The sequence below is a fragment of the Lepidochelys kempii genome, chromosome 8 (genome assembly GCF_965140285.1).
Source record: "Lepidochelys kempii isolate rLepKem1 chromosome 8, rLepKem1.hap1, whole genome shotgun sequence".
Classification (NCBI taxonomy): Eukaryota; Metazoa; Chordata; order Testudines; family Cheloniidae; genus Lepidochelys; species Lepidochelys kempii.
Genome location: NC_136387.1, coordinates 18525184 through 18537548, shown reverse-complemented (window position 1 = coordinate 18537548; position 12365 = coordinate 18525184). Strand labels below are relative to the sequence as shown.

Below are 12365 nucleotides of genomic sequence, written 5' to 3'. Positions count from 1 at the left end.
AACTTACAGCATGTTTTATGTTGCTGTTTTTCTTTTGTTCTGCAGTTTTTGAAGAGCCTGAAGACCCAAGTAACAGATCATTTTTTTCTGAGATCATCTCCTCAATTTCTGATGTTAAATTCAGTCACAGTGGAAGGTATATCATGACCAGGGACTATCTCACCGTCAAAGTATGGGACCTGAACATGGAGAACAGGCCTATTGAGACATACCAGGTATTTCATCTTCAAGGCTGATGGGACAAGAGACATTTAAAACTAAATAGGAACAGTTGTAGGGATTCGGAATAAATGGGAAAGCACCAGATTTCACCTTTCATTGATGGGTGCACAAGTTCGTGATAGAAAGGGTTAGGGTAAACATAAGAAGTATAAGAACTTGCCCCTGCTCCCACAGAAGTTTTGCCTGTGATTTCAATGGGAGCATATCTATAAAATATGAGCTTGAGTGACTTGATAAATTATAACCTTTTTGATTTTTTTCCTTTTATGATTTGGATAGATTGGTGAAACTAGTTTGGTGAAGGTGAGGAATTGATTTTCAGGTATATTTTGGACAGGTGTTGGGCAAAGTGCCCCACGAGACCTTCCTTAATCCAGACCCGCAGCACCCGATACCATTCCAATGCTGGGTCCCTTAACACAGATCTGTCACTGTACTTCAGCCCACTGGAGACTTGAGCCATCTTTGAAATGGTAACATTCATTTTTCATAGGCTAGACTGTAAAATGATTGAAAGTGCATATACAACTGAACACACTTAAACACTCTGTCCAACTCCATTTAGAGAACACAGGTTTCAGAGTAGCAGCCATGTTAGTCTGTATCTGCAAAAAGAAAAGGAGTACTTGTGGCACCTTAGAGACTAACAAATTTATTTGAGCATAAGCTTTTGTGAGTTACAGCTCACTTCATTGGCTGCATTCAGAGAACACAGTGAACCAGTCAATATATCCATCAATGCCTTTGTTTGAGGATGTATTAGTAAGTACTACAGCGGGAACAAACCTCACATTTGTAAGGCGCTGGGCTATATAGGTGAAATGCAGAAGTAACAAGCAGTGAGTAGATGTTGAAGGTACAATGCTGACAAACTGGCTATGCTTTTTGATGAGTTTTGGACTTCATGCTTTGTGGAAGTTCTGATAGAGCCTGGTCTTGTTTTCATTCCGCTGCCTTGTGTCTTTGCTGTTAGGTACACGATTACCTCCGAAGCAAGCTGTGCTCGCTCTATGAGAATGACTGCATCTTCGATAAATTTGAATGTGTGTGGAATGGGTCTGACAGGTGAGACGCATCATCATGAATTATAAGAAGGGATTTTTCTCTGACGGTTTCCCAAACCACCCATTGTATTATTCATTCTGCGCTCAAAATGTGCTGTCAGTTTGGGAGGATATGCTTTATTTTTCTTACACAGCAGAGAAGTTGAATTCCTATGTTAAGTGCAAAATGTAATGCAACCTTAACCACAACCAGCATGTACATCATACTATTGGCTCTTCTCTCCCTTCTGCTCTATAGTTCTTTCACTGACCTCTTTGTGGGTGACATGAATGTTTGGTGCACAGTTTGGAGTTCTTTTCATAAATATATGGATAGAAACAGAGATTGGCCTAACCCAGAACCGCATGTTAAACTCCTCAAAATTTCAGGCATTATTGGAAGTGGGGAGGTGCTATCAGATGCAAATCCTTGTAATCTGAATCTATGCCTGAAGTTTTGGTACCACATCATCCAAACCTTCTGGTTCTGGTTTCGATGTGGCTGAAATCTCAGGAGACCAGTTGTTCATGTGGAGATTTTGGCTGAAGAAGATGACGATACAGTTTGGTCCAAAATTGCAGAAATTCTCACATTAGTCACACCATTCAAGGTGGCAGAAATCACGTACGATTACCTGAAATCTTGTACGATTTCTGCATTTGTGCACCAAATTCTTGTGCAAATTCAGCACCCTCAAAACATAAACCCAGCCTTAATTGAGCCTTGAACCCAAATCCCATATCTAAGTTGGTTCCAAATAATGCCTCCTTGCCCCATCAGTAGTTTAAAAGGTTGGGGGTTTTTGCCTTTAATGATGGGTGAAATTCAGAGTACAGGTCAGAAAAAACTCATGTTGAATTATGAGATTCTTATTCAGTCTGTACTTTGGAAAAACTCATGGATTTCCATGGGAATTTTCTTTGAATAAGTACAGAGAAAAGACTTGATGAGATGTGTGGGCTTATTCAAATATATCCAAAGATCTCTGGTCTGATAAAGGGAATGGAGTTCTCCAGAACTTGCTGATTCTGGCTGGTTGGAAGTCCTGCGAGAATAGCCTTTATCAATAGAGTTCTCAGTCATCCAAGCCCAATAAATATAGAGGCATGGGGAAAAAACCAAGAACTCAAAGGAAAGTTACCAAAGTCATTCCTAGCCCTTGGGGAAGGAGGAAGGTTGCCATCTTGAGGTCAGTCTATCACAAACCACTATGGCTAATTCAGGAGTGACATTGTCTCTCACCATGCCCTTATTGTCCAGAAGGATAGTGAATCTGATCTGATGCCTCAAGATTGGGGAAGGGAGAGTAAGACATAGAAGCTTGAGAGGCCCTAAACTCTAGCTGCTGTGCCATCCTTGTATGGCATAATTAACTCTCATCTGTTCTTTCCACTTGCTTCACAGTGTCATAATGACCGGTTCCTACAACAATTTTTTCAGAATGTTTGACCGCAACACCAAGCGTGACGTAACCCTGGAGGCCTCTAGGGAAAACAGCAAACCCCGGGCCATACTCAAGCCCCGCAAAGTGTGCGTTGGGGGCAAACGGAGGAAAGACGAAATTAGCGTGGACAGTCTGGACTTCAGCAAAAAGATCTTGCATACAGCTTGGCATCCTTCAGAAAATATCATTGCAGTGGCCGCAACAAATAATCTGTATATATTCCAGGACAAGGTTAACTAGGAGGACAAGTTATTCTTTAGGAATCTCATGTACAGAATATTAGTAAACACAAGTTTTAAAATGTTTCTTTTCTTTTCCCTCCTCCCTGTTCATTTGTTTAATTATTCCTCTGCAGATAATGTGTAGAGGCATGCAAACAGATTCCAATATCCCCTGCCTCCCACTCACCTTAAAGCAACGGGTTGGCAAACCCAGTAGATACTGGTATCATGGTTTTGTTTATTTTTTTTTTTTAAGAGTTGAGAGCTAACAGATGTAATGATCCCTTCAATAGCTGGCTTGGATTTCTGATACTTTTATTACATCCAGTACTCTTTGGTGGTTCCTAGTGTTGTTTGGTTCTAGACATCTGCTGGTTTAAATTGAGGTTAATACTGTAGTATGGTATTTAAAAATTCAACTAAGGTCAGAAAAGAAGGGGGGGGGGTGTATGTGTTGTTTCTAATTAAGTAATCCCAGGGTTCTTTTAGTATCATTTGAGATATTCCACTTGCAGAATGATGTTGCCCTTGCCAATGTTTTTTTAAATTTATCTTTTTTTTTCTCCCTCATTTCTTCCCTCCCCCTTCTCCCCTCCCTGCCCTGCCATGGAGACAGCGAAACCAAACATAAAATGGAAAGATCAAATTTGCAATGGACAGGTTTAAAGTTGGGGGGGAGGAGGAGGTAGGAGGGAAAGATCAACTGTACACTCTAATCAAGGATGCTACCTTCCTTCTTTGCATCCCACAGAAACTCTTAAGGATTTGGCTCTGTAGATACTGTGGTGCCTTTTTTTGGTATATGACATACCTTTATAATTAATGCTTCCAAAATGCAACTATTGCAAACCAAAATGAATCTGGGCTTTTTGTCTGCATTTCCTGTGTTTTGCTTTGGTCATTTTTAATAGTTCTGTTTTAATCTCTTGCATGTCATGACTGAATCTCGCTCTTAATTTTTTTTATTATTATTTATTTATTTATATTTGAATGACAAATTCTAAGTTGCTCATTTACGACATTGTGGGGAAAAAAATACAACCACCACCACATACTGCTGTCTGCACCTAACTGCTTTGAAGAGAGGGTGTCCATGGTTCTGTGGTATAATGGTAAAAATAAGAGCTCTTCCTCTTTGCATGGCAAGGCTGCCCCTAAGAATTACTTAGGTCCCTTCTTTATCTGAGCAATTGTACAATATAAAACTGAAATTTTATTCAGTGTGCTGTGCATTCTTGTGGCTTGTGAACAATGTGCAAAAGAGACAACAGCTGTGTTTGTTGCAATGAAATTTACTAGAATTTTTAAAGGCAAAGCATACCCTTTAAAAGACTCTTTTGTAAGGCATGAGTTGGATTTCCAGCATGTCCTTCAAGACTTACCAAGTCCTATACCTTACAAGAAAGACTGCCACTTACTCAATGGACATAAATACCATAAGGAAATTTCACAAACTGCACAGCTACTGGGGACCTTCACTTAATATCTCTGGGGCAGGAGGAAGTCACTGTTGAAGTACTTGGAACCAAGCTTCTAATTATTATTTCACTACTTAATAGCCTGTCAGCTGTTCATGAGACTTCTCAGGACAGGAACAGATAAGTTTGCCTTGGTTAAAGGAATGATTACAAGGGAAAAAAATTATGCTGGCTTACAAATTTATTACAAAAAATGGCTTTCTGGAGTAACCTGTTTTTTAAAATGAAATGATTAAAAAAATAGCAAAAGTAAACATCTTTTTAAAAAAAAAATCCTGTAAAGAGAGCCTGCACTCTGGCATCAGAAGTAAAATTGTCTCAAATGTGTTTTGGTGTGGTTTCACTGATTGGTGTGGTTTCTAAATGCTGCATGAGCTTAAACTTTTAATGCCAGGATTGTTCCTGGGGAGACTCAAAATCAGCTGTCTGCCAGTCTCTGATCATGCTGTTGGAAGTGCTGCTAGGCATGACAGAAGGACCTAATAAATCCTCCTGTCTTAGTGACTGTGTGGGTAATTCGGGTGGCAGGGTGGCTCGGAGAGTGGTAGTGGGAAATAGAGCCTTTCACCTCCAGTTTGCTGGTTGGACTCTATCCCAGGTCGATATTACAGGCTTAATCCTGCCAGTGACACAAGGGGTTGAGCTACTGCGTGGATGTGATCCACAACAGTACTGAGCAGTGTGGTGACCCAGTTGGTGTGGATCTCCAGTTGCATCCAGTGCAAATAGCTAAGCTAATGTGGCAGCCATATAGCAGAGGTGGCCCATATACACTGAGCTCAGAGAGAGCAGAAGGGATGTGATGATGGATGGAGTCAAGGCATGGCACCACAACCTCAATGGAAGTGCATTTATGGAAACAATGCCTCTCCCCCCACTACCACCAAATTCCCTTACGCCTACTGGCTGCAAGAAGAGGGGTAGGCAGGGCAGCTGCACCACAAGTACAGTGGTGCTAAATACAGCAGCCCTGCTTAGATTGCTCCCTCTAGGATCCAGGGAATCCTAAACCAAGATGGCATATCAGTGGGGAAAGCCATCCCTTACAGCCTAATCACACCTGTAGACTTCAGGACCAGCCAGGGAACGAGGTGAACACGGAAAAACAAGCTATCCTCAAGAAGATTTGACAGAACAACTTGATCATATCAAGCTCCCTATGAGTCTGCTTCTGCCTTGGCATTCTTGTTAACTGTTAGTAAGCACCCAAGAGAGGCATATTGCTGAAAGACAGAGAGTTTATTGACTGCCAGCATGTGGCTCCAACTGAGGCTCCTAAAACTCCTCGAAACATGTACAACCACACTTTCAAAAGGGTCTGGTAATTACTGGGGCCTGATTCACCGATGTGCTGTAGTACCCATTGAAATCAATGGTAGTTGCTCATATGGAGTGAGAGAAGAATTGGACCCAAGTATTTTATATTGTCCCTATTCTCTCTCTCTCTCTCTCTCGCGCACACACACACACACACACACACACACACCCTCTGTGATGAAATTCCACAGCCACAACGGTCATGCCATAGGACTTATCAAGGTTTCTGCCTATGAAGGAAAAGTAACTATGCTCATGGCTCTCTGTGAGGATCAGTACAGCCCCAACCTAACTGGTGAATGGCAATTTTTGGAGAAGCCCTAAAGTACAAGTCAGTGGAGACTGGCAACTTCAGAAAAGGCACAGGTGAAAGTGACGAGTGAGCACATGCTCTGAACCTATTTACAGTAGCATGCAACCAGGCAATGTCTGTCATGCCCACCATGAGCAGCCCGTACCACTACAATTATAAATACAATGGGTGCACGGTGAAACGTACAGCTTTCTGGCTTGTTTTCCTGCACTACCTGTTAACAGCTGAATTTGCCTCTCCTGTTCTGTTCTCTCATACAGCAAACATTTCCCGAGTTATATGGGCATTTCTCTGGGCATAGTTTTTGTTTATGGCCATTTACAGAAACCAGGATCAATGCACAAAACTATTGGCCTGACCCTGAGATGTGCTGAGTACCAGCAACTCTACAATGGGAGATACTGATACTTGGCCTGCAGAAAGCCCTAAAACAACCAGTGAAGGATTTGCACCCTGCATTATTTTATTTAGCCCTTGATGCTCCAGTGTGAAGAGCCACATGTGCTTGCTGTAACCAGAGAAGAGGTGGCAGGATGTTCTAGAGATGTATTAAAGGATGGTAACCAAGCTTTTATAGCAGTGTTGGTTAACACAGCGTGTGAGACACTCGCCTGATGCACTGTGGTCTGTTTGAAACTATTGGAATACCACAAAGCATGCACAAGGGATGACAGCTTACAATCAATATTGTGCTCGCTGATGCAGGAAGCAACATCATCGCATCCTACCGGTTACCCCTACAGCTCAGCCTCACCACTAAATATCTCTAATAACAAGGCTATGTGAAGTGACAAGGTCTATTATTCTTAACCTTGCAGCCTACCCTCTCTGAACAACAGAGATGCCAAAATTTTATATTGGATTTTATTAGTGGGAGATGATTCAGACCCCATCATAATCCCATCTCTGGAGTTAGACAAGTACTTAATACAGCGAGATAAGAAGGAAAACAATTGGCATTCCCCTTTATTCAGGGCTTAGTATAGCATGAGCCATTGCAGCTTGGTTGACGGGAGGTGAAATGCATTTTTATGGTATTTATAATAGTGTTTTAAGGGATGAAACTTGGATTTTATTGTATTGAAGACACTCATTCTAATAAATAAACCTAGTTCTCCCAGTGGGGGTTTATTATTTTGTTCTCAACTTCTTCAGTGTAATCAATGTAATATTTCATGGAGGCTGTCTCTAATATTAGAGGCTCAGCACAGGCTTTGATTGTAAAAAATATATTGATTCTACAATACAAATTTGCCACAGCCTGTGACTATAGGGATCTGTGACCTCTAATGTGATTCAATGATGATCATGTGTTTTACTTCAGAGTCAGGCCTGTTTCTAGGGACAAATGCACAATAATGTTTAGAAGATTTTAAGAAAACAACAGACCACTATGTTTGTGTCATAAGGAGACAACATTTTTTAGTGGTTAGAGCAATAGAACTGGGAGTCCTGAGACCTGGGTTCTACTCCTAAGAACATAAGAATGGCCACACTGGGTCAGACCAAAGGTCCATCTAGCCCAGTATCCTGTCTACCGACAGTGGCCAATGCCTGGTGCCCTAGAGGGAGTGAACCTAATAGGTAAGGATCCAAGTGGTCTTTCCCTGCCATCCATCTCCACCCTCTGACAAACAGAGGCTAGGGACACCATTCCTTACCCATCCTGGCTAATAACCATTAATGGACTTAACCTCCATGAATTTATCCAGTTCTCTTTTAAACCCTGTTATAGTCCTAGCCTTCACAACCTCCTCAGGCAAAGAGTTCCACAGGTTGACTGTGTGCTGAGTGAAGAAGAACTTTCTTTTATTTGTTTTAAACCTCTACCTATTAATTTCATTTTGTGGCCCCTAGTTTTTATGGGAACAAGTAAATAACATTTCCTTATTCACTTCCTCCACACCACTCATGATTTTATATACCTCTATCATATCCCCCCTTGTCTCCTCTTTTCCAAGGTGAAAAGTCCTAGCCTCTTTAATCTCTCCTCATATGGGACCTGTTCCAAACCCCTAATCATTTTAGTTGCCCTTTTCTGAACCTTTTCTAATGCCAGTGTATCTTTTTTAGATGAGGGGACCACATCTATATGCAGTATTCAAGATGTGGGCGTACCAGGGATTTATATAAGGGCAATAAGAGATTCTCTGTCTTATTCTCTATCCTTTTTTAATGATTCCTAACATCCCATTTGCTTTTTTTGACTGCTGCTGCACACTGCATGGATGTCTGCAGAGAACTATCCACGATGACTCCCAAGATCTTTCTCCTGATTAGCTGTAGCTAAATTAGCCCCCATCATATTGTATGTATAGTTGGGGTTATTTTTTCCAATGTGCATTACTGTACATTTATGCACATTAAATTTCATTTGTCCTTTTGTTGCCCAACCACTTAGTTTTGTGAGATCATTTTGAAGTTCTTCACAGTCTGCTTTGGTCTTAACTATCTTGAGCAGTTTAGTATCATCTGCAAACTTTGCCACCACACTGTTAATTTATGAATAAGTTGAATAGGATTGGTCCTAGGACTGACCCTTGGGGAAAACCACTAGTTACCCCTCTCCATTCTGAAAATTTACCATTTATTCCTACCCTTTGTTCCCTGTCTTTTAACCAGTTCTCAATCCATGAAAGAATCTTCCGTCTTATCCCATGACAACTTAATTTACATAAGAGCCTTTGGTGAGGGACCTTGTCAAAGGCTTTCTGGAAATCTAAGTACACTATGTTCACTGGATCCCCCTTGTCCACATGTTTGTTGACCTCCTCAAAGAACTCTAATAGATTAGTAAGATACAATCTCCCTTTACAGAAACCACGTTGACTTTTGTGCAACAATTTGTTTTTCTATGTGTCTAACAATTTTATTCTTTACTATTGTCTCAACTAATTTGTCCGACACTGATGTTAGACTTACCGGTCTGTAATTCCCAGGATCATCTCTAGATCCCTTCTTAAATATTGGCTATATTAAACATTAGCTATCTTCCAGTCATTGGGTACTACTGATCAAGCCCATGAGTTACTGTGTGAACCTGCACATTACACTTCTATGTGCTTCAGTTCCCCTTCTGTAAAATAGGGGATTAAAAAGAGTTGCCCACGTTTTTAAAAATCATTTTAGATCCTCACAATGAAAGTCTGTGAATAAGTTCAAAGTATTACTATTGCTATAAATATATTCCTGTTTTATTTATAAGGGATTTTATATGCAATACAAACACAGTGTGTCTCCTCCTGCATGTTACTCTGATGGAACACTACAACAAAAGTTAAAGAAATACAAACCAATAATATTGTAAAGGGAGTCTGAAGCTTTAGTGATGAAATACTCCACCTAAATGATTGTTTTGATGTCAGCTTTGGCAGCACTTGTGGACCTCATCCTGCCAATAAAACTACTGAAATCAACATTCAGATGATCATAATGGTGATAAGGGGAAGGCTTGTAGTGTATTACCCTGCCCTGTAAAGACTGCTGATGATTGAAGGAGGTTCAGGTTTCCCGTCTCTCTGTTGCTAATGCACTACAACTTGATTGACTCTACATGATTAATGTGACAAGACATGCTAAGTATCTGGGTGCCTCACTAATGGAGTCAGATACAGTCACCAAGAACAATTCCAGAATTCGTGATCCTTCACATGGCATTGGATTCTTCAGTTCTCAAGAAATGGGCAATTTTAAGTTCTCTGTGGTATTTTAATACATTTAGAAATCAAAATGAAATTTGATTGGGTGATTTTAACACTATACAAGTGCAAGTCAAATATTACAGAAATGGACATGGTTTTACCATGAAGGTTCTACAGTATTGTTTTATATACTTCATGACCTGCAGTGCCATCTTCTTGAGGCTCATCTTAAAAATCAAATGAAAACTTCACCTACTGCAGAATGTATTGTTAGCCACGTTGAGCACATTACACCTGGGCTCTATAGTCTGTGTGATTCAGGATGTGGGTGTTGATTAAAAGTGAGCCCAAACTAAGGTGGGCTCACTGCATTGGAATAATCAGTCCAACTGGAACAGTAGAGCACACACACCAGAGGTCATACTGTCACCCGGGGTATAATTCGCAACTCATGCGGACATACCCACCGTTGCTTTAATCGAGCTAGCTCACTGACAATAGCAGTGAGGAATTGGCAGCACAGGCTACCAATGTGAGTATGGGAGCAAGTAGGCTTGTACATCTGGCGCCCATGCTGCTATGTCCTCACTGCTATTTTTAGTCACGCTACCTAGATTAACAGGGTGCATCAACATGAGCTACAATCGCACCCACATTTGCAGTGTAGGCATAGCCTTGGACAACAGGAGCTGGAGCTAGATCTAGGCTATGGAACTAGATCCTGTGAATAGTAAGTATGACCACTTGCCTACTTATTTTGAGAACTAAATATAAAAATCATTTCTTCTATGAAGATTTTTCCCTTAATAAATTCCCCCCCACCCACGTAACCTCATTATGTAATCAAGTTATTTCTGCACAGTCAGGGTAGGAAGAGAGATTATTGTTATTTCCAATGTTCAATACTTGGAGACAGTCGGATATAAAAATTTTATTAAAGCTAATGTTAAAAATATATATATAATACATAGGTTGAGAAAAGAGTGTCTGTAAACTACAGTGATGAAGACCTTAGATTAGATTGGAGCAGGACACATGCATGATCAGGAAATAGTACAGGCTTAATTGAAGAAGTGTGCCAAAGCAATCACAAGACAGAGCCCTAGCCTAGGACTGAGGATACCTGGGATGAAATCCTGGCTCTGCTACTGGCTGAGCATGGGCAAATCACTGCACCACTCTCAGTCTCAGTTTCCCTATCTGTAAAATGGAGCTAATGATACTGACCTCCTTTGTGAAGTGCTTTGGAATCTACAGATGGAAAAAGCACTATGCAAAAGCTATGTGCTGTTATTGCAGAAACTGTGCCCATTTAATTCTGAAAAGCTGATCTGATCTGTAAACGGATAATCAATTATTCCCTATTTTCCGGCCCTGAAAGCAAAAAGTCATCTGTTCTGAATTCACTGATGTGAAGGCTCTATACACTTGTACACTAGAAATGGATACAACAGAACAAGCATGGGAAAGGAAGACAGCTGTACTGCATATGCCTGTGTCTTTCAACAGTTTTTTTCCCTCTAGTTGTCAGAGAAATAAACTTGGTACTGCAAAAAAGTGGAAGGAGGAAAGGAGGTGTGACATCACTAGACTGCTGTTCACAGTGAATCACATGCATGAAAAGTTCACCCTCATAGAATCATAGAATATCAGGGTTGGAAGGGACCCTAGAAGGTCATCTAGTCCAACCCCCTGCTCGAAGCAGGACCAATTCCCAGTTAAATCATCCCAGCCAGGGCTTTGTCAAGCCTGACCTTAAAAACCTCTAAGGAAGGAGATTCTACCACCTCCCTAGGTAACGCATTCCAGTGTTTCACCACCCTCTTAGTGAAAAAGTTTTTCCTAATATCCAATCTAAACCTCCCCCACTGTTCATGAGGACAATTTTCATTATGTGATAAAGCATTACAACAAACTTCTGAGTCCTGGACAGTCCATCTGCTAATACTCTGCTGGTCTAGATGAAGGATTTAAACAGGGTCATGTAATTAGAGAATACACAGGGCATGACTTATACAGTCAATTAAATGTTATTCAAAACAGGCACATCTACCTTCCTCTTGACTGAATGATCTTAATATACTAAAATGTACATGAACTCCAGAATCCAGACACCAGATTTCCACAAGTCAAAGGCTTCAGATGGCTCTTCAGTATATAAACCATTTCCAAGAAGGGCAATTTGCTTGTGGAACATGTGATGTAGTGAATGGTGTCCTCCAACAAGAGGCCCTTTTTGTAGCTTCAGCTAGACAGAGGACTGAGCAAGGCCCTGAACAGTCTCATTTTTCCTTTGTCTCTGTAAGACTCAAACCATGCAGACAATGCATTAGACTCATTCGTTGGAAGCAGAATTTAGGCTTAACTTGCCTTTCCTTTGTTGTTCTTTACATCTTTATTTCTCATAAACCATACCCAGGCAACCTTAACTCTGTCCCTCTTTGGGATGCCACCATATGGCTACATGACATCTATGTGTGCAACAATACTTGGGGAATTCGGTGTTGCATTACCTCTGGCAGGAGCTCTGTTGGACACACACAAAATAACAGTATTTCTTATGGAAAGATACGGTGCTCTAGCTTTGCAGGTTCTTTGTGCCATCCCTCCAAGGGAAGAGAAGGTTGTCTGGATTGTTGCACAGAAAGCATTACCTTGGCTGTGCATGTCCTGATTTTCTAATTT

General features: G+C 40.9%; 1 protein-coding gene across 4 annotated transcripts in view; it reads left to right on the top strand.

Moving 5' to 3' along the window:
• Positions 1-4147, top strand: part of PPP2R2B (protein phosphatase 2 regulatory subunit Bbeta) — a 250981-nt gene extending 246834 nt beyond the window's left edge. For all 4 annotated transcript variants that reach the window (XM_073355745.2, XM_073355746.2, XM_073355747.2 and 1 more), the window contains 3 exons: positions 46-215; positions 1196-1287; positions 2671-4147. In XM_073355745.2, coding sequence (XP_073211846.1) covers positions 46-215; positions 1196-1287; positions 2671-2950 — 542 coding nt within the window. In that variant the 3' untranslated portion in view covers positions 2951-4147. The remainder of the gene's footprint in view (positions 1-45; positions 216-1195; positions 1288-2670) is intronic.
• The last annotated feature ends 8218 nt before the right edge of the window (positions 4148-12365 follow it).